This window comes from Schistocerca americana, chromosome 4 (assembly GCF_021461395.2).
Source record: "Schistocerca americana isolate TAMUIC-IGC-003095 chromosome 4, iqSchAmer2.1, whole genome shotgun sequence".
In the NCBI taxonomy this organism is placed as follows: Eukaryota; Metazoa; Arthropoda; class Insecta; order Orthoptera; family Acrididae; genus Schistocerca; species Schistocerca americana.
Window position 1 is genome coordinate 111,318,441 of NC_060122.1, and position 23,413 is coordinate 111,341,853.

The 23,413-nt window shown below is 43.8% G+C and overlaps 1 protein-coding gene across 7 annotated transcripts in view; it reads left to right on the forward strand.

The window, feature by feature from the left end:
• Nucleotides 1-23,413, forward strand: part of LOC124613149 (adipokinetic hormone/corazonin-related peptide receptor variant I) — a 381,190-nt gene that overhangs the window by 211,840 nt on the left and 145,937 nt on the right. For all 7 annotated transcript variants that reach the window (XR_006979611.1, XM_047141769.1, XM_047141771.1 and 4 more), the window contains exon 4: nt 19,601-19,706. Coding sequence is in view for 6 of the 7 variants with exons in the window: in XM_047141769.1 (XP_046997725.1) it covers nt 19,601-19,706 (106 nt within the window). In the remaining variant the exon portion in view is untranslated. The remainder of the gene's footprint in view (nt 1-19,600; nt 19,707-23,413) is intronic.

Genomic DNA, 23,413 nt, shown 5'->3' on the forward strand with positions numbered 1-23,413 from the left:
TTCACCTACTATGTTTCCTACTCTCCCTTTTCCTACTCTCGCATTCCAGTCACCCATGACTATTAAATTTTCGTCTCCCTTCACTACCTGAATAATTTCTTTTATCTCATCATACATTTCATCAATTTCTTCGTCATCTGCAGAGCTAGTTGGCATATAAACTTGTACTACTGTAGTAGGCGTGTGCTTCGTGTCTATCTTGGCCACAATAATGCGTTCACAATGCTGTTTGTAGTAGCTTACCCGTACTTCTATTTTTTTATTCATTATTAAACCTACTCCTGCATTACCCCTATTTGATTTTGTATTTATAACCCTGTATTCACCTGACCAAACGTTTGTTCCTCCTTCCACCAAACCTCACTAATTTCCATTATATCTAACTTTAACCTATCCATTTCCCTTTTTAAATTTTCTAACGTACCTGCCCGATTAAGGGATCTGACATTCCACGCTCCAATCCGTAGAACGCCAGTTTTCTTTCTCCTGATAACAACGTCCTCTTGAGTAATCCCCTCCCGGAGATCCGAATGGGGGACTATTTTACCTCCGGAATATTTTACCCAAGAGGACGCCATCATACTGTAAAGCTGCATGCCGTCGGGAAATATTACGGCTGTAGTTTGCCCTTAGGGAGTACCCGTGGTCTAGGGGTAGCGTCTTTGATTGATAGTCAAAACGTCTTTGGTCCGGGTTCGATCCCGACCACTGCCTAAATTTTGATAAATAATCAGCATTGGCGGCCGATGACTTCCGGCATAAGAAGTCAGTCTCATTCTGCCAACGGCCTTGTCAAAGAGGGCGGAGGTGGGAAATTGCCCCTAAAGGCGGAAGAATCAGCAATGATCAACGACATGAGGATGCAGAAGGCAATGGAAACCACTGCATTAAAGACACGTAACGTGTATCCACAGGACATGTGGCCTGTATTTGAAGAAGTGTCATGATGATCTCTCCATAGGCAAAAGATTCCGGAATAGTCCCCCATTCGGGTCTCCGGGAGGGGACTGCCAAGGAGGAGGTTACCATTAGAAAAAGATTGAATAATCAACGAAAGGATAACGTTCTACGAATCGGGGCGTGGAATGTCAGAAGCTTGAACGTGGAATGGAAACTAGAAAATCTAAAAAGGGAAATGCAAAGACTCAATCTAGATATAGTAGGGGTCAGTGGAGTGAAGTGGAAAGAAGACAAGGATTTCTGGTCAGATGAGTAGCGGGTAATATCAACAGCAGCAGAAAATGGTATAACAGGTGCAGGATTCATTATGAATAGGAAGAGGGTGTGTTACTGTGAACAGTTCAGTGACCGGGTTGTTCTCATCAGAATCGACAGCAGCCCAACACCGACAACGATAGTTCAGGTATACATGCCGACGTCGCAAGCTGAAGATGAACAGATAGAGAAAGTGTACGAGGATATTGAAAGGGTAATGCAGTATGTAAAAGGGGACGAAAATCTAATAGTCATGGGCGACTGGAATGCAGTTGTAGGGGAAGGAGTAGAAGAAAAGGTTACAGGAGAATATGGGCTTGGGACAGGGAATGAAAGAGGAGAAAGACTAATTGAGTTCTGTAACACGTTTCAGCTAGTAATAGCGAATACCCTGTTCAAGAATCACAAGAGGAGGAGGTATACTTGGAAAAGGCCGGGAGATACGGGAAGATTTCAATTAGATTACATCATGGTCACACAGAGATTCCGAAATCAGATACTGGATTGTAAGGCGTGCCCAGGAGCAGATATAGACTCAGATCACAATATAGTAGTGATGAAGAGTAGGCTGAAGTTCAAGACATTAGTCAGGAAGAATCAATACGCAAAGAAGTGGGATACGGAAGTACTAAGGAATGACGAGATACGTTTGAAGTACTCTAACGCTATAGATACAACAATAAGGAATAGCGCAGTAGGCAGTACACTTGAAGAGGAATGGACAACTCTAAAAAGGGCCATCACTGAAGTTGGGAAGGAAAACATAGATACAAAGATGGTAGCTGCGAAGAAACCATGGGTAACAGAAGAAATACTTCAGTTGATTGATGAAAGGAGGAAGTACAAACATGTTCCGGGAAAATCAGGAATGCGGAAATGCAAGTCGCTGAGGAATGAAATAAATAGGAAGTGCAGGGAAGCTAAGACGAAATGGCTGCAGGAAAAATGTGAAGACATCGAAAAAGATATGATTGTCGGAAGGACAGACTCAGCATACAGGAAAGTCAAAACAACCTTTGGTGACATTAAAAGCAACGGTGGTAGCATTAAGAGTGCAATGGGAATTCCACTGTTAAATGCAGAGGAGAGAGCAGATAGGTGGAAAGAATACATTTAAAGCCTCTGTGAGGGTGAAGATTTGTCTGATGTGATAGAAGAAGAAACAGGAGTCGATTTAGAAGAGATAGGAGATCCAGTATTAGAATCGGAATTTAAAAGAGCTTTGGAGGACTTACGGTCAAATAAGGCAGAAGGGATAGGTAACATTCCATCAGAATTTCTAAAATCATTGGGGGAAGTGGCAACAAAACGACTATTCACGTTGGTGTGTAGAATATATGAGTCTGGCGATATACCATCTGACTTTCGGAAAAGCATCATCCACACAATTCCGAAGACGGCAAGAGCTGACAAGTGCGAGAATTATCGCACAATCAGCTTAACAGCTCATGCATAGAAGCTGCTTACAAGAATAATTTACAGATGAATGGAAAAGAAAATTGAGAATGCGCTAGGTGGCGATCAGTTTGGCTTTAGGAAAAGTAAAGGGACGAGAGAGGCAATACTCACGTTACGGCTAATAATGGAAGCAAGGCTAAAGAAAATTAAGACACTTTCATAGGATTTGTCGACCTGGAAAAAGCGTTCGACAATATAAAATGGTGCAAGCTGTTCGAGATTCTGAAAAAAATAGGGGTAAGCTATAGGGAGAGACGGGTCATATACAATATGTACAACAACCAAGAGGGAATAATAAGAGTGGACGATCAAGAACGAAGTGCTCGTATTAAGAAGGGTGTAAGACAAGGCTGTAGCCTTTCGCCCCTACTCTTCAATCTGTACATCGAGGAAGCAATGATGGAAATAAAAGAAAGGTTCAGGAGTGGAATTAAAACACAAGGTGAAAGGATATCAATGATACGATTCGCTGATGACATTGCTATCCTGAGTGAAAGTGAAGAAGAATTAAATGATCTGCTGAACGGAATGAACAGTCTAATGAGTACACAGTATGGTTTGAGAGTAAATCGGAGAAAGACGAAGGTAATGAGAAGCAGTAGAAATGAGAACAGCGAGAAACTTAACATCAGGATTGATGGTCACGAAGTCAATGAAGTTAAGGAATTCCGCTACCTAGGCAGTAAAATAACCAATGACGGACGGAGCAAGGAGGACATCAAAAGCAGACTCACTATGGCAAAAAAGGCATTTCTGGCCAAGAGAAGTCTACTAATATCAAATACCGGCCTTAATTTGAGGAAGAAATTTCTGAGGATGTACGTCTGGAGTACAGCATTGTATGGTAGTGAAACATGGACTGTGGGAAAACGGGAACAGAAGAGAATCGAAGCATTTGAGATGTGGTGCTATAGACGAATGTCGAAAATTAAGTGGACTTATAAGGTAAGGAATGAGGAGATTCTACGTAGAATCGGAGAGGAAAGGAATATGTGGAAAACACTGATAAGGAGAAAGGACAGGATGATAGGACATCTGCTAAGACATGAGGGGAATGACTTCCATGGAACTAGAGGGAGCTGTAAGGGTCAAAACTGTAGAGGAAGACAGAGATTGGAATACGTCAAGCAAATAATTGAGGACGTTGGTTTCAAGTGCTACTCTGAGATGAAGAGGTTAGCACAGGAAAGGAATTCGTGGCGGGCTGCATCAAACCAGTCAGTAGACTGATGACCAAAAAAAAAAAGTTTCCCTTGCTTTCAGCCGTTCGCAGTACCAGAACAGCAAGGCCATTTTGGTTAGTGTTACAAGGCCAGATCAGTCAGTCATCCAGATTGTTGCCTCTGCAACTACTGAAAAGGCTGCTGCCCCTCTTCAGGAACCACACGTTTGTCTGGTCTCTCAACAGATACCCCTCCGTTGTGGTTGCTCCTACGGTGCGGCTATCTGTATCGTTGAGGCACGCAAGCATCCCCACCAACGGCAAGGTCCATGGTTCATGTGGGGGATCACAGCCTAAGCATCGTCCCAAACCCGAATTATCTAAAACAATTCTTGGCCTAAATGGATATTTTCCTTGGTATGTCATTATTTTCGTTTCATCACTAGACTTTTAAATTGTATTTATTGCATATTTTGTTGAGCTAGTATACCGATCTTTGTGCGTTATCAGCATTCTTTTGAATGAAACTACATCATCCACAAACAGGAGCACACTCAGGTACTCGTCATTCATTATTGTAATTCCGTTGTTCACTTTACATCTCCATTTACAAAGAGTGAAGTCAGTGTAAATACTAAGAAAACAAGTGATAGTCCACACACTTTTCTTACTCCTTCATTAGTAATTATTTTTTGTAATTGATTCCCACATCTGTTTATTAGAATGCGAGTACTTTTTATAAAAGTCTTTATAAGATTTCTCGATATGTCTATGTTGATGGTGATGGAACATCTGTGTTTATTTATTCCGATGGAAGTCAGTTTTCTTGTAGCTCTATTTTTTTATTTTCTTGCACCTCCGTGATTGAACGATAGTTAAATTACTTGCGATATTCGATTCACGAAGCACACCTAACAGTTACCTGAAGATGAGACAATATTGTCATGTACTCGACTTCTTGTGCGTGAGATAAATATAAAAATAAGATAAAAATGTAGCTGTAAGGAAACTGACTTTCAGTGAAATAAAGAAATAACAACTGAAAGTTCTACGGTTATTCGGGACGTAGCAGACTCTACAGGAAAAAAAAGACTTCATGGAAAAATATGTCCATTTACGGTAGAAGTGTTACATGCAAGAGATGCAAATAGTCTTGAAAGATCAGCTGAAGAAAATGGATAGTGTGTCTGAATTTTCTCATATTGAGGAATTAGAAGGAGCAATTTATTATTTACTTCGGGAAAAACTTTTCAAAAGCCAACGTCGCATAAATTAGTCTTTATTGCTGACAAACGGTTTTGACCGTTTAGCTGTCATCTTCTGGTCTGTAATATAGTGAATATACGTGAAACATAGTGTATCTGCTATTATGATTTTTAAAAAAAATTAAGAAAAATTTTTTTATTGACGTTACAAATACGGAAATGAAAACTGTACATTTACATACTTTCAAAAATTTTTGTTATAAAACGTTTTCCATTAGGAGTTCGTGCCTCATGTTATCATTATGGTGGATAAATTACAACACTTTATATTACGTTGGTGCGTAAGTTCCCAGCGGTTTTCCATAAGTTAAATAAGCGCAACAAATACACATAACAGAGACTTTGTTATCAATAATATATTGTCCTTCACTATTTATAACAGTATGCCAACGATGTAGAAATCATGTGGTTTTGAGGTGAAGAATTCATCGAGCCATATTCGAAGCGCATTATCGTCCGGAAAAAAAGTTTCTTGAAAGTTGTTCAGTATAGAGCAAAAAGGTGAAAATCTGAGGGCACAATATCAGATGAATAAGGTGGGAGTGGAACGACTTTCCAACCCATCTCCTGCATAGTGGTTTTTTTTTTTTTTCAGTCTAGCAGAATGCGAGCGGGCGTTATCGCCGAGGAGTATCACTTCAAAGAGTCTTCCTGGTCGTTGTTCTTGGATTGTGTCTGCAAGACGTCTCAGTTGGCGATAAATGTCAGCAGTGATGGTTACACCTCTCAGATGCAATTCGCAGTACACCACACCGTCACTGTCCCACCAGATGTACAACATTATGTTGTCTGGAGGCGTTGCTGCTTTGTTTGTGTTTCTTCCAATCCTTTCCTTTCCTGATGTTAGCACAAGGACACCATTTCTCGACGCCAGTACCGATACGGGATAGGAATGGTCGGTGTTGTTCGCGACCCAATGATGACGAGCAGGCAGAGACGCACACATGGTCACCCACCGATTTTTATGATTTTGGCTTAGAGCATCCCGTACCCACACACCTGGTGTTTGAACCTCCCCAGTGAATGCAAATGTTGCACTGTGCTGGAATGATCGCAGTTTATCACATTTGTCAGTTTGCGAGAAAACTGACTCATTGTGGATTATTTCATTTAAACGATCTTCATCAAAGCGCAAAGCTCTTCCTGAACGTGGAGAGGCACCAATGTCAAAACTATCTTCCTTAAAACGACAAAACCGTTTTCTTGCCGAGCTCTGTCCAATAGCATTATCCCCATACCTAGCACAAATGTTTCTGTCTGTCGCCGCTGCTATCACCCCTCTACTGAGCTCAAACAGAAGAATATGTCGGAAATGTTCCAATTCCTCCGCTCGGCACTCCATTTTCTTGCGTCCACAACTCCACTCACTATTTTCAGATGATAAAATGACAATATGCAAATTCAAATAGCAACAGTGAACAACAAATAAAAATAATAATCAATAAATAAAGCCAAAGCTACCGAAATACCAACATGAAAAACGAAAACGCTACTTATGCACCAAATTGATACACGGGTTTGTCAAAGAAATAAAACCATTTACAACTGAAACGAACCTTGTGCACATGCGCATGTTCACATGCGTAGCACTCACATAGGCTTGCTAATACTTACAACATACGACATCTAGTAAAATGCGTATTTGTGCATCTGTTTACGGCTGCGTGACATGTTACATGCAACCTGTTTCCACATTAGCCGAAGTATGAAGTGCAATTGGATGATAGTGACGCAGAGATAAGATGTGTACATACACTACTGGACATAAAAATTGCTACACCAAGAAGAAATGCAGATGATAATCGGGTATTCATTGGACAAATATATTATACTACAACTGACATGTGATTACATTTTCACGCAATTTGGATGCACAAAACCTCAGAAATCACCTCTGGCCGTAATAACGGCCTTGATACGCCTGGGCATTGAGTCAAACAGACCGTGGATGGCGTGTACAGGTACAGCTGCCCATGCAGCTTCAGCAGGATACCACAGTTAATCGATAGTAGTGACTGGCGTAATGTGACGAGCCAGTTGCTCGGCCACCATTGACCAGACGTTTCCAATTGGTGAGAGATCTGGAGAATGTGCTGGCCAGGGCAGCAGTCGAACATTGTCTGTATACAGAAAGGCCCGTACGGGACCTGCAACATGCGGTCGTACATTATCCTGCTGAAATGTAGGGTTTCGCAGGGATCGAATGAAGGGTAGAGCCACGCGTGGTAACACATCTGAAATGTAACGTCCACTGTTCAAAGTGCTGTCAATGCGAACAAGAGGTGACCGAGACGTGTAACCAGTGGCACTCCATACCATCACGCCAGGTGATACACCAGTATGGCGATGACGAATACACGCTTCCAATTTGCGATCACCGCGATGTCGCCAAACACGGATACGACCATCATGATGCTGTAAACAGAACCTGGATTCATCCGAAAAAATGACGTTTTGCCATTCGTGCACCCGTGTTCGTCGTTGAGTACACCATCGCAGGCGCTCCTCTCTGTGATGCAGCGTCAAGGGTAACCGCAACCATGGTCTCCGAGCTGATAGTCCATGCTGCTGCGAACGTCGTCGAACTGTTCGTGCACATCGTTGTTGTCTTGCAAACGTCCCCATCTGTTGACTCAGGGATCGAGACGTGGCCGCACGATCCGTTAAAGCCATGCGGATAAGACGCCTGTCATCTTGACTGCTAGTGATACGAGGCCGTTGGGACCCAGCACGGCGTTCCGTATTACCGTCCTGAACTCACCGATTCGATATTCTGCTAACAGTCACTGGATCTCGACCAACGCGAGCAGCAACGTCGCGATACGATAAACCGCAATCGCGATAGGCTACAATCCGACCTTATCAAAGTCGAAAACGTGATGGTAAGCATTTCTCCTCCTTTCACGAGGCATCAGAACAACGATTCACCGGGCAACGCCGGTCAACTGCTGTTTGTGTATGAGAAATCGGTTGGAAACTTTCCTCATGTCAGCACGTTGTAGGTGTCGTCACCGGCGCCAACCATGTGTGAATGCTCTGAAAAGCTAATTATTTGCATATCACAGCATCTTCTTCCTGTCGGTTAAATTTAGCGTCTGTAGCACGTCATATTCGTGGTGTAGCAATTTTAATGGCCAGTAGTGTAGTTACAGCCACTAGATCACTCTTACAGAGGCATCTTAAAATCATAGTTTAAATTATGTTCTCTTTACATTTCACAATGACAATAATAATAATTTACGCCATTATTTTACGATGCCTGCGTAAGAGCCATCTTGTGGCTGTAACTACACTCCTGGAAATGGAAAAAAGAACACATTGACACCGGTGTGTCAGACCCACCATACTTGCTCCGGACACTGCGAGAGGGCTGTACAAGCAATGATCACACGCACGGCACAGCGGACACACCAGGAACCGCGGTGTTGGCCGTCGAATGGCGCTAGCTGCGCAGCATTTGTGCACCGCCGCCGTCAGTGTCAGCCTGTTTGCCGTGGCATACGGAGCTCCATCGCAGTCTTTAACACTGGTAGCATGCCGCGACAGCGTGGACGTGAACCGTATGTGCAGTTGACGGACTTTGAGCGAGGGCGTATAGTGGGCATGCGGGAGGCCGGGTGGACGTACCGCCGAATTGCTCAACACGTGGGGCGTGAGGTCTCCACAGTACATCGATGTTGTCGCCAGTTGTCGGCGGAAGGTGCACGTGCCCGTCGACCTGGGACCGGACCGCAGCGACGCACGGATGCACGCCAAGACCGTAGGATCCTACGCAGTGCCGTAGGGGACCGCACCGCCACTTCCCAGCAAATTAGGGACACTGTTGCTCCTGGGGTATCGGCGAGGACCATTCGCAACCGTCTCCATGAAGCTGGGCTACGGTCCCGCACACCGTTAGGACGTCTTCCGCTCACGCCCCAACATCGTGCAGCCCGCCTCCAGTGGTGTCGCGACAGGCGTGAATGGAGGGACGAATGGAGACGTGTCGTCTTCAGTGATGAGAGTCGCTTCTGCCTTGGTGCCAATGATGGTCGTATGCGTGTTTGGCGCCGTGCAGGTGAGCGCCACAATCAGGACTGCATACGACCGAGGCACACAGGGCCAACACCCGGCATCATGGTGTGGGGAGCGATCTCCTACACTGGCCGTACACCACTGGTGATCGTCGAGGGGACACTGAATAGTGCACGGTACATCCAAACCGTCATCGAACCCATCGTTCTACCATTCCTAGACCGGCAAGGGAACTTGCTGTTCCAACAGGACAATGCACGTCGGCATGTATCCCGTGCCACCCAACGTGCTCTAGAAGGTGTAAGTCAACTACCCTGGCCAGCAAGATCTCCGGATCTGTCCCCCATTGAGCATGTTTGGGACTGGATGAAGCGTCGTCTCACGCGGTCTGCACGTCCAGCACGAACGCTGGTCCAACTGAGGCGCCAGGTGGAAATGGCATGGCAAGCCGTTCCACAGGACTACTTCCAGCATCTCTACGATCGTCTCCATGGGACAATAGCAGCCTGCATTGCTGCGAAAGATGGATATACACTGTACTAGTGCCGACATTGTGCATGCTCTGTTGCCTGTGTCTATGTGCCTGTGGTTCTGTCAGTCTGATCATGTGATGTATCTGACCCCAGGGATGTGTCAATAAAGTTTCCCCTTCCTGGGACAATGAATTCACGGTGTTCTTATTTCAATTTCCAGGAGTGTATTACACTCCTTATCTTTGCCTAACTGCCATCTAGTTGCACCACATACTTTGGCTAATGTGGGTCCGGGATGTGTCTGCCAAGTGACGTAAACGGATGTACAAATGTGTATCTTACTGTACAGGGTGCTTATAAACTATTTATGCAAAAGTAACCTTTAATTGTGAAAAAGGTAAATAACTTACAGAAATGTTTTATACAGCACTGAATGCAGTATCTCCTCAAGTTTTATTTACAAAAGTTCAATGTGGCTACCTTTTGTAACACGACAAATGTCTCGTCTGCAATCACATTCCTGCCAGATCCTGTGAACTTTCAATTTTTGGGGTTTGAATTACGCTTTTCTATGGAATAATACTTTTAGTGCTGTAACACTAGATATATCCAGTTCTAAGCTGACGCGTCTCATTGATTTACCCAGGCTACAAATGTAGTTGTTCAACTGCTGCGTCAGAGACTGCTGGCCGACACTGAGCAGGCGTCTTACGTGACACACAGCGTTTTTCGGTGAAATAGTTTGTCTTCGATGTTTGTGGCTTGAGGTATCTAGTCGTAAAAAAATTGTCATTGTACGATAGTGTTGCAGTTTATGCAGATTAACGCAGCTAAGTGACAAGTAACAACTATTTAAGGGACAAAATAAACTTTTGCTTTATTCGCACAACACATATTATTACATTTGGCTAGAGTCTAATGCACTCTGCACATCATATCTTGTGCGCAACTATGCACGCTGGAAAATGTTTGTTCACATATCCTCAACAGATAGTAACGGGTTTGGGTTCAAGAAACCATAAACAACAATGAGAACCTGCTGCACTGTTAAAGTCCGCGCAGGATACGGTGGCCAATGCGGAGTGACCAATTTTTGTCCTAGGGGGGGGACATTGTACGTGAAATTCGTTGAAATTTGACATTTTCTGTTTTCTACTCCATAATGTACTTTGGAATTTCCTGAACGTTTTAGTATACAATACATTAAAATCAGACAATTGTGAGACCTTCAAATAATATTTTGAATGTTGAGATGTGACTGTCAAATTTCGCGGCTACGCATATACTGCCACGTTCAGCAGTCAAATCTTGGGAATTACACAGTCTACAAGGCTGTGAATTGCTTTGTTTTGTACCTACTGCTACGTCTCAGAAGTTGGCATTACGAATAAACAAATCATTGACAATTAACGGACAAAGTACTTGATGAATTACGGGAATATTATGGGAAGCCCATTAGAGATAATTGTGACAATTTAGAGAAGATGAAAAGAGCTGTGTGGAGCACGTTTTTTGCTAATTTCCAAGAAGTCGCGGTATCCAAACGATACATATTGGACGTGCGATCGTAAATCGATCATACGACTCCTGTTGCGGACGTTATGAGTATGTTTACGGTGGTCACTACAGCAATGGTAAAAGAAGAGCGTTAAAAAATACTTGCAGTTGCAAAGGAGACGACTTACCTTACTCGTTGTCTTTGTTGTCGTCATGTTAAAGACCATTACGGTGGTCTGGATGGATAATTTGGACGGGTCGAACCATGTGTTCTTCGTGATACTCTTTCGTTTTCCGCACTGTTCGCAATGAAATTGTACGGTATTTCAGCATCGAAACTGTTCTTACGAAGTTTTACACACTTCGCACCACCACAATCTACACAGTCCCTTCTACCCTCGTCCTGTAGTACTCCATATTTGCGACAAAAAGTCAAACAATTTTCTACCCTGGATAAACATGGAATTAGATTTTTCCATGTGAGTGAATCCGCTGAAGAAACATCAAGAACATCAGACATCCCACTCACTAACGACATAGTCTGATTTTCCCTAGCAACTCACAAATAATTCGCGGAGGTATGTAATTTAAAGCAACTACGGGAACAACGGGAAACATATAAAAATGACGATCACAAATAATTTATCACAACGCCCGCAACCGGAGTCGCATGATCGATTTACGATCCCACGTCCGATATGTATCGTTTGGACCCCGCGACTTCGATAGGCAATCATTCTTGGAAATTACCCGTTCTTTCATAAAATATCAACCGATGAAAAGCCACGTCATGCTTTGTGTCCACCTTCACCAAACACATGGTGTAAATATAGGCAAGCTGAATTTTCTGGCACCCTGCATCACTTTACACGTAAACATTCTCTTCCTTTGGCAGTAATGGAGCCAATCAAACCTATTTACAGAGATCTGGCAACTCCTGCACTACTAAAGAAGTGTTTTTATGGGAAACCCAAATGTTAAAAAGACCTTCAATAATGTTGTGTGGTGCTGTGTGCCTAAAAAGGTATCTGTTGGCCTTGTGACTCTAAAGTTAGCAGTGTCTGATGCTGTAATAACTTTTAATGGTGGGGACTAAGAAAGACTTAAGGTTCTGGAGAAGTTAGGCGTAAAATTTGGACAGAACACAACTAAAAGACTGTGGGAACTGGATGAGCTTCATGTACGTGAAGCATATTTAGATGATCAGCAAATGACAAAAGAAGCAAGAAAGAAAAGGAGGAGGCAAGCACTAGGCTGTTCTGACGCTGAAGAAGACACAGACTATGAGCCAGGGCAATTCTAGTACACAAAAGACGCAGAAGTGTAACTCTGTATAATAATTTTAATAAAAAAAGTTTTAAGCCTCAATATCTCTGAACTACAGTTTTTGCAATAAATGACCCGTTTTCTAAAAAAGTACTGTTGGTAGAGACATGAAATTTTCGCAGTGTGCCAAGTGTGAGATTCAAAGATTGCATATTTTAAGGGGCATCAATAGCTAGTGGAACGAGAAATCGTGTGGGTTTTGAAACAACCTACGTGAAGACAATACACGTTTATTTTTGTACCAAGGATGTGCTTTTTCGTAATCTATGACATTACTTTGTTTTAATAAAATTAGTGAATCACTGTTTCAGAAAACTCTCCCGATTACATCTTCACAGCATCTTAGTGAGGTGACATTGTGTAAACTTCTCAGTGTTTTGACAAAAGAAGCAAATTTTTACATGGCTGCATGAGAAATATAGGTTTTACTCCAAATTAGCCACTCGTGACGTTGCTCTGTTGAGTTACAAATGGTTAACAAGCCATGCGAAAATAAATTGCTGTTTTTGTTGCATTTTCAGCGGAATTCTTTTTGGATACTAACCACAACAGTGATGAAGTAGATCTTTTTGAGTGGACACCGTGCAAGTGTGGGTGTGTAGGTGTTCCACTTAATATATACAAGAAACGTGAGCTTAGGCTTGCTGTGAATGGAATGGCACTCCCCCCCCTCTCCCACTCCCCGCTCGGCATTTTCCGTGCGCTCGGCATTTTCCGTACAGCGCCTGCCACCTCCGACATCCGCACGACTGCACATCTACTGGACACATTATTGTGCGTGCTCTACATACGACTCCAACAAGACTGTTGGAATTACTCATTCGCGCATGCCACCCAGCGGGAACGTCAGGAACTAACAGTGTTAGGCGGGAATAATACTTAAGATATACTACAGTCAGTGCTGTAACAAACATTTCTCTAAGTTATTTACCCTTTTTGCAATTACATGTTGCTTTTGCATAACCAGTTTATAAACACTCTGTATGTCGTACATTTTAAGAATTAACAATGCTCTGTCATTGCTATGTATGAGAGCATGCCCACGTACAGAAGGTGCTTGTAACTGTAACGAATCTGTGTATCCTGCGCTGTATTTTATCCACCATAATGACAACATTGCATGAAGTACGAAGTCATAATGGAAGACATTTTACAAACAAAATTCTTTGAAGATATGTAAATTTAGTTTCCATTTCGGTATTGGTAACGTCAAACAAAAATTTTTTTCTCAATTACTTTTTTCATAAATGATGATGGGTGCATCAAAAAAATGTATACACATTGTGAAGCGTCATAGAAAATTTATTTCCCGTTCTAAAATGTTAAATTTCTGGAAATGGAAAGCTTAAAGTCCAATTGGAAAAATAAATGTACTTTGCAAATGTGATTAACGTTCAAATTTGTGGCCTTCAGCATCAATGTATTTCTGAGTACGAGTCACCACTGATTCCGTACATCGTACCAAAGTGTGCGATGAGATTTCTGCGCACACTGCCTGAATCTCATTCCAAAGTGTGTCCAGGTTACGTGGTTTACGTATGTGCACCTCATCTTTTACTGTACCCCATAAGAAGAAATCCAGCGGCGTGAGGTCTGGAGAGCGTGCAGGAAACTCGATTGGTCCCATGCGTCCTATCCACTGAACTGGCACATTGTGATCCAGGTATGCTCGTACGTTCCTATGATAGTGCGGCGGGGCGCCATCTTGTTGGAAATAAAACTCATCATTACCGTATAATGCACGAATGGCAGGGAATGTGGAGTCAGCTAGCATTGTTAGGTCCGTTTCTCCAGTAACAGTACCTTCAAATCAGAAAGGCCCAATGAGTCCCCTTGCAGACAAGCCACACCACACATTTACACCAGGCAAAATCACAGCCTTTCCAAGTGTAATGTTAGGTTTATCTTCAGCCCATTACACACAATTGTGCCTATTGACAGTTCCATTGAGTTTGAATTGGCCTTCATGCGACCAATAAATCCCGGTTCACGTCTCACCATCTCCTGGACCCATTCACAAAATTCTAACCTTCGATCTGGATCGCCGTCACTTAGCTGTTGCACCAGCCGTGGAATGTACACATTAAACCTGCCTTTCTTCAGAATGTGTAGCACACTACTAGCACTTACATTACCCTCACGTGCCGCCTGGCTTGAAGATTTTTGAGGCGAACGCTGAAACAGTTCCAAGACCGCAGTTGTGAGATCATCACTTGTAGCTGTACGAGGTCGCCCTGATCGACCTTTATGTACATCACACAATGTTCCATGAATTTCGAATTTGTCTCGTAAACGTATAATTGTTAACCTTGAAGGTGGTTCTGTACCATACTCACTTCTCCACTGCCTTCGAACCGCAGCTTCCAGTACCACTTAATTATCTGCTTCCGCACTTCAAAGCTCAAACGCACGTCCGCCATGTTGCAGTTACTTCCTTGCCACTGCTGCCACCTGTTGAAGAAACATAACATTACTTTCTCACAGATATTTAACCTTGTAGAACGGGAAATAAATTGTCTATACAGTTCAAAGAGTGTATACATTTTTTGACGCATCCTGTATATGATGTACACTGAGGGGAAAAAAGTCATGGGATAGCGACATATACATGTACAGATGGCGGTAGTATCGCGTACACAAAGTAAAAAAGGGCAGTGCATTGGCAGAGCCGTCATTTGTACTGGTGTGATTCATGTTTACGTTTCCGACGTGATTATGGCCACGCGACTGGAACTAACAGACTCTGAACGCGAAACGATAGTTGGAACTAGACGCATGCGATATTCCACAGTGTTAAGAGCGTGCAGAGAACTCCATATATCAAGCATTACGTCTCACCACGAACAACGCATTGACCGACAGCGCTCACTTAACGAGCGAGAGCAGCAGAGTTGGCGTAGAGTTGTGAGCGCTAACAGACAAGCAACACTGCGTAAAATAACAGCAAAAATCAATGTGTGACGTACGACGAACGTATCTGTTACGACAGTTAGGCGAAATCTGGGGTTAATGGGCAATGGCAACAAACGATCGACGCGAGTGCCTTTGCTAATAGCGCGGCATCGCCTGCGGCGACTCTACTGGGCCAGTGGCCATATCGGTTGGATCCTAGACGACTCGAAAACAGTGGCGTGGCCAGATGAGCACAGATTTCAGTTGGTAACAGCTGATGATGGGGATCGAGTGCGGCGCAGACCCCGTGACGTCATCGGCCCAAGGTGTCAACAAGGGACTGTGCAAGCTGGTCGTGGCTCTGTAATGCTATCAAGTAGTACAGCATATCCTCTTGAAATATCATGGCAAAAACTCATCATAAGCCGACTGAAGCACCCTCACTCCCAGGTGCAATATTATTGTGGTCAACTAATAGATAAAGAAAAGTTTGTGTTGCCGAGATATAGATGCTATGTCCTTGCATACTTTCACAATTTGTTTTGACCAACGAATACACAGGGTAAGGAAGTTGACAGTCTGCAGGAAAAAAATACAAACTTTCTGAACTACAAAAATTGCTACATAATGAAAGTTAGCATTAATTTTAAGGTTTCTGGAGACACCATGGTACCTGCGCCGGTTTGTGTGACAATAGATACATCTGCATTTATCGGCAGGTTTGTAGTAGAAGTGACAAAAGAAGACCCTTGTTTTTTATAGTTACAGTGGACTTGGTGCAGCTGCTTGCTGTATCTATCTCAACCAAATGCGTAATACGATTTTACCTTGAAGCTGAAACAGGAAATTAATTTTTAAAGAAACATTCTTATTTTTATAACAGAATTTCTGAAACTTACAGATAACACTTCATAAAAGTGCCCATATCGCACCATCTGTGCCAGCCCATTCATGGACCCCAAACCCCTCACATGGTTAAGTTTTATTGATGACATTTGTGATCTGGATCGAGGATGAGGACACCCTACCCACATTCCTCCAGAACCTCAACTCCTTCTTCCCCATTTGCTTCACCTGCTCCTCCTCAATCCAATGAGCCACCTTCCTTGATCTTGACCTCTACCTCAAAGATAGCTGTATCAGTAACTTAATCGATATCAAACCTACCAACCATCAGCAATACCTCCAGTTCAAGAGCTGGCACCTATTCAATACCAAGAAATCCCTTCCATACAGCTTTGCCACCTGTTGCTGTCGCATCTGTAGTGATGAGCAGTCCCTTTCCAATTATACCAAGGATCTCACCTTGTACAACAACAGATCTCCCATGTCTTATCCCTCCAGTCACCCACAAATTCCCAAAGTCCCACCATCTGGCCACAAAGCAGCAAACTGGTCCTGGCTCCATAATGGTGTGGGCTGTGTTTACAAGGAACTCACTAAGTCATCTGGTGCAACTTAATGGATCGTTGCCTGGAAATGTTTATGTTAGGTTACTTGTAGACCATTTGCAGACATTCATGGAGTTCATTTTCCCATACAACGTTAGAATATTTTGGATCATGGTGCGCCATGTCGTTAAGCCAGAATTGTTTGCGATTTGTTAGAAGAACGTTTGGACATTTCGAGCAAAAGATTTCGCCACCAGATCGCCCGATATGAGGCCCATCGAACATCTATGGGACATAATCGACAGGTCAGTTGAGGCACAAAATTCTGCACCAACAATCCTTTCACAATTATGGACGCTATAGACCCGACATGGCTCAATATTTCAGCAGGCGGCTTCCAACGACTTGTTGAGTCCATGACACGTCGAGATGCTGCACAGCGCCGGACAAAAGGGGATCCGACGCGAATTTAGGAGGGATCCCGTGACTTTCGTCCAGTGTATGTGCATTATGTTACAGACCAGAAGATGACAGTTACACTGTGGAAGCTGGTTGTCAACAATAAAGACTAATTTACAGGGTGGCGCACCTAATGTGTTACCATTTTGATTTTGAATATAAACTTTATTGTCAATACAATCTGAAAGGGAAATATACTACAATGAAGAGCTGTCCATGGAGATTTGTTCTAACTCAGCACATGCTCAATATGTCCACCATTTCGTTTCCTAACTTCCTTAAAACTAACACTGAAGTTAGTGATTACCGTACGGCATATGTCTTCCGTAACTTCACTGCAAGCTTCAAGAATAAGTCTTCTGCGCTCCATTAAATCACGTGGACGTTTCGGGAATAATTTTTCCTTTAGGTACCCCCAAAGAAAAAAGTCACGTGGATTGAGGTCTGGACTATTAGGGGGGGGCGGGAGGGGGGGGGGCAATTTTATCCGTCATTGAAGCGACTTGGAAACCTGAGTGAAATGATCCGCATGTCGAAACGCTCGTGTAAAAACTCCAACACAGTGTTTGCAGTATGTGGCCTTGCTCCATCTTGCATGAACCACTGCTTGTTGAAGGGCAAGGCAGTAGGCAGAAGCTGTGGAATGAAGTTATTGCGAAGCACACTCAAATAACGCTCGTTGTTCACAGTTACTTCAAAGAAAAAGGATCCAATAAGTCCGCGACTGGAAATCGCTGCCGACGCCATAATCCTCGGAGCATAATGTTGTCGTTCATGAAGCACTTGTGGGTTTTCAGTGGCCCAAAAGCATACATTTTGTTTGTTAACCACACCGTCTAAATGAAACCGCGCCTCGTCTGAAAACCAAACGTTGTTGAAAGTTTCTTTCCTATCCTCCGCCCACTGAGCAAACAGTAGTCTCTGCTGCTTGTGTTCTTCAGTGAGCTTCTGTGCACAAATCATCTTGTATGGGTACACATGGAGGTCACTTTCAAGAATGTGTTGAACGGAGCGTCTGGATATTCCCAATTGCACTGCTGCCTTTCTACGCGATTTCCCGGGACTTCTCTGTACAGCAACTCGTATCGCTTCAGTATTCTCCGCCGAACGAACAGGCTTAGGACGAGGTCACTTCTCTTCCAATACTCTTCCTTCCTGTACAAATTAATCTTACAACCTCTAACAACCCTACCACGACAAAGGTCAAAATTTAACAATGATTGTGGTGTTGCTCACGCTGCTAAATACTGCATTTTCGGGCAACAGCAAAGTTATTATGTGGCAGGTGTCATTAGAGCACAGTTAATAAAGTCATTTCATGTAATAATAAATAAACTAGGCACTCATCTTTTGGTATTTCCCACGCTGGTCTCGTTGTAAAATCATGGCTCAATCGTCGAAACTGTAGGTGGTGATGATTCCAAGATCGGATGCAAAGAGGCCTAGGTTTTATTCTGGTATATTCAAAAGTTTTGTAGATGCGCTTCACAAACCATTCTTGAAGATTAAACCTTTCAAAGTTAGCACAATGGTGATGCAACAAAATAGTCAGCACTCCGAATTTAAGTTACACTTCCTTTTTATTGATTTTGTGGCAATATCACATAACACACAAAACATCACTTCACAATACAAAACATACTTGAAAACATGTTCATCACTGTTGAAGTTCACATTTTATAAATTGACTACAATATACGTCTTTTCAACATGACGTCCAAGACTTGTCCTTCTCAAGGTCCGACACTCTAGCTAACTAATAATCGCTTACGCGCCCAAAAATCAAGAGTTACAAGTACGTCAAAGATCATAGTGACAAAAGAAAGAATACACATAAGAATAATATCATTGCAATATAAACATATCGATGTATCAAAGTACTTCTGCATTAATGAGATCAAATCTGAATGTTGTCTCAGAAATACGTCAACTACTTTACAGAAACACAGTAGAATGTTACTGGTATCGAGAGGTTCAGGTGAGGTGCCGTAATGGTTACGTAACTCAAGTACCATTACAAGCCTGTGGATGGTCTTCTTGCAAGGGACCCATCGTGTGTTAAACTGTTGTCGAAAACGCCTCTGAGTCACAACAAGGCTTTTCGTTTCATGAAAAAGTAACATAATTGCCGATCGTTGCTGTGTCGTCAGTCCTCCATTGTCAGCCATTGCTGCTTACTAGTCTCCTAGCGGCAGTATCGTGAATTACACGTCATTTCGTAACTCATTTGTTTTTCCAAGCTCTGCTGGTACTGCTGTAGAGATCCCAGCGGGATATCTAATGTGCGTCGTAAATTGTGAAAGAAACAATTGGTAAAACATTTCGTGCGCCACCCTGTATGCGACCTTGGCTTTTGGAAAGTTCTTTCCCAGATGGGTAATGTATTGATCAGAGGTTATAAGGGCGTCCTGCGTGACGCGCTGCTGTGACTGCTGGTGGTGTTCACAGGTACTTCGCGGTGCTGAAGCCGATGAAGCTGAGCGACGTGGCGCGCCGCGGCCGCTACCTGCTGGCCGCCGCCTGGATCATGTCGGTGCTCTGCAGCACGCCGCAGGTCAGCCTGCACTGCCTCACTGCTGCGCCACACCTCCTCCATCATTTCCCTGTCTTTAGTCATTTACTTGTTTCCAGAATGAGATTGACACTCTGCAGCGGAGTGTGCGCTGATATTAAACTTCCTGGCAGATTAAAACTGTGTGCCGGACCGAGACTCGAACTCGGGACCTTTGCCTTTCGCGGGCAAGTGCTCTACCAGCTGAGCTACCCAAGCACGACTCGCGCCCCGTCCTCACAGCTTTACTTCCGCCAGTACCTCGTCACCTACCTTCCAAGCTTTACAGAAGCTCTCCTACGAACCTACAGGACTAGCACTCCTGAAAGAAAGGATATTGCGGAGAAATGGCTTAGCCACAGCCTGGGGGATGTTTCCAGAATGAGATTTTCACTCTGCAGCGGAGTGTGCGCTGATATGAAACTTCCTGGCAGATTAAAACTGTGTGCCCGACCGAGACTCGAACTCGGGTCCTTTGCCTTTCGCGGGCAAATGCTCTACCAACTGAGCTACCCAAGCACGACTCACGCGCCGTCCCCACAGCTTTACTTCAGCCAGTACCTCGTCTCCTACCTTCCAAACTTTACAGAAGCTCTCAGGCGGAAGTGAAGCTGTGAGGACGGGCGTGAGTCGTGCTTGGGTAGCTCAGTTGGTAGATGGCTCAAATGGCTCTGAGCACTATGCGACTTAACTTCTGAGGTCATCAGTCGCCTAGAAGTTAGAACTAATTAAACCTAACTAACGTAAGGACATCACACACAATCATGCCCGACGCAGGATTCGAACCTGCGACCGTAGCGGTCGCACGGCTCCAAACTGTAGCGTCTAGAACCGCACGGCCACTCCGGCCGGCAGTTGGTAGTACTCTTCCCGGCCAAAGGCAAAGGTCCCGAGTTCGAGTCTCGGTCCGGCACACAGTTTTAATCTGCCAGGAAGTTTCATTTATTTATTTACACGTCCAGTTACGTAGGACCAAAGTCAGGAGCAAATCTCCAACGTCATGGAACGTGTCAGTACATGAAATTACTACATAAAAGTAATAACAGATAAAAATAAAAGTTTTATGAGCCCAAAAAAAGTCAAGCCATAAGTTTACGTAATGGCAATCAACAATACAAGAATCAGCTTAATTTTTCAAGGAACTCCTCGACAGAATAGGAGTGATCCATGAGGAAGCTCTTCAGTTTCGATTTGGAAGCGCCAGGGTTATTGCTAAGATTTTTGAATTCCGTTGGTAGTTTGTTGAAAATGGCTGCAGCAGTATACTGCACACCTTTCAGCACAAGAGCTAAGGAAGTCCGATCCAAATGCAGGTTTGATTTCTGTCGAGTATTAACTGAGTGAAAACTGCTTATTCTTGGGATTAAGCTACAGTACTGGCCATTAAAATTGCTACACCAAGAACAAATGCAAATGATAAACGGGTATTCATTGGACAAATATATTATACTAGAACCGACATGTGATTACATTTTCACGTAATTTGGGCGCTTAGAACCACAGAAATCAGTACCAAGAACAACCACCTCTGGCCGTAATAACGGCCTTGATACGCCTGGGTATTGAGTCAAACAGAGCTTGGATGGCGTGTACGGGTACAGCTGCCCATGCAGCTTCAACACGATACCACACTTCATCAAGAGTAGTGACTGGCGTATTGTAAGGAGCCAGTTGCTCGGCCACCATTGACCAGACGTTTTCAATTGGTGAGAGATCTGGAGAATGTCCTGGCCAGGGCAGCAGTCAAACGTTTTCTGTATCCAGAAAGGCCTGTACAGGACCTGCAACATGCGGTCGTGCATTATCCTGCTGAAATGTAGGGTTTCGCAGGGATCGAATGAAGCGCAGAGCCATGGGTCGTAACACATCTGAGTCCACAGCTCATGGTCGTGCGGTAGCGTTCTCGCTTCCCGCGCCCGGGTTCCCGGGTTTGATTCCCGGCGGGGTCAAGGATTTTCTCTGCCTCGTAATGACTGGGTGTTGTGTGATGTCCTTAGGTTAATTAGGTTTAAGTAGGTCTACGTTCTAGGGGACTGATGACCTAAGATGTTAAGTCCCATAGTGCTCAGTGCCATTTGAACCATTTTGAACACATCTGAAATGTAACGTCCAGTGTAAGTGCCGTCAGTGCGAACAAGAGGTGACCGGGACGTGTAACCAATGGCACCCTATACCATTACGCAGGGTGATACGCCAGTATGGCAATGACGAATACACGCTTCTAATGTGCGTTCACCGCGATGTCGTCAAACACGGATACGACCATCAAGATGCTGTAAACAGAACCTGGATTCATCCGAAAAAATGACGTTTTGCCATTCGTGCACCCAGGTTCGTCGTTGAGTACACCATCGCTTGCGCTCCTGTCTGTGATGCAGCGTCAAGGATAACCGCAGCCATAGTCTCCGAGCTGATAGTCCATGCTGGTGCAAACGTCGTCGAACTGTTCGTGCAGATGGTTGATTTCTTGCAGACGTCCCCATCTGTTGACCCAGGGATCGAGACGTGGCTGCACGATCCGTTAGAGCCATGCGGATAAGATGCCTGCCATCTCGATTGCTAGTGATACGAGGCCGTTGGGATCCAGAACAGCGTTCCATATTACCCTCCTGAACCCACCGATTCCATATTCTGCTAATAGTCATTGGATCTCGACCAACGCGAGCAGCAATGTCGCGATACGATAAACCGCAATCGCGATAGGCTACAATCCGACCTTTATCAAATCCGGAAACGTGATGGCACGCATTTTTCCTCCTTACACGAGGCATCACAACAACGTTTCACCAGGCAACGCCGGTCAACTGCTGTTTGTGTATGAGAAATCTGTTGGAAACATTCCTCATGTCGGTACGTTGTAGGTGTCGCCACCGGCGCCAACCTTGTGTGAATGCTCTGAAAAGCTAATCATTTGCATATCACAGCATTTCTTCCTGTCGGTTAAATTTCGCGTTTTTAGCTCGTCATCTTCGAGGTGTAGCAATTTTAATGCCTAGTAGTGTAATACTGTTAACAAAATATGACAGTAAGGAATGTATGTATTGAGAGGCCAATCTCAAAATACCCAGAACAGTGAACAGGGATCGACAAGAGGTTCGTGAAGTTACACCACTTAATGCCCGAGCCGCCCCTTTCTGAGTCAAAAATATCCCTCTAGAATGGGAAGAGTTACCCCAAAATATACTTGTAATACCAAACGACATAAGCGAATGAAAATAAGCAAACTAGACCAATTTCCGTGTCGAACAACCACTCACTTCAGATACCGTTCGAATAGTAAAAATGGCAGCATTAAGTCTTTGAACAAGATCCTGAACTTGGGCTTTCCATGGCAGTTTACTATCTATCTTTCTATCTGAACACCTAGATATATGAACTGTTCAGTTTCACTAATCATATGCCCATTCTGTGAAATTAAAACGTCGGGTTTTGTTGAAATGTGTGTTAGAAGTTGTAAAAACTGAGTTTTACTGTGATTTAGCTTTAGTTTATTTTCTACAGGCCATGAACTTATGTTACGAAATGCACTATTTGAAACCGGCGAGTGTTGCACACAACATCCTTTACTACCATGCAAACAGAAATATTTTATAGTTACCGGTAATACTAAAGGGCACATCATTTGTATAAATAAGGAACAGGAGTGGCCGCAACACTGATCCTTGAGGCATTCACCATTTGACCGTACCCCACTCAGACCCCACATCATA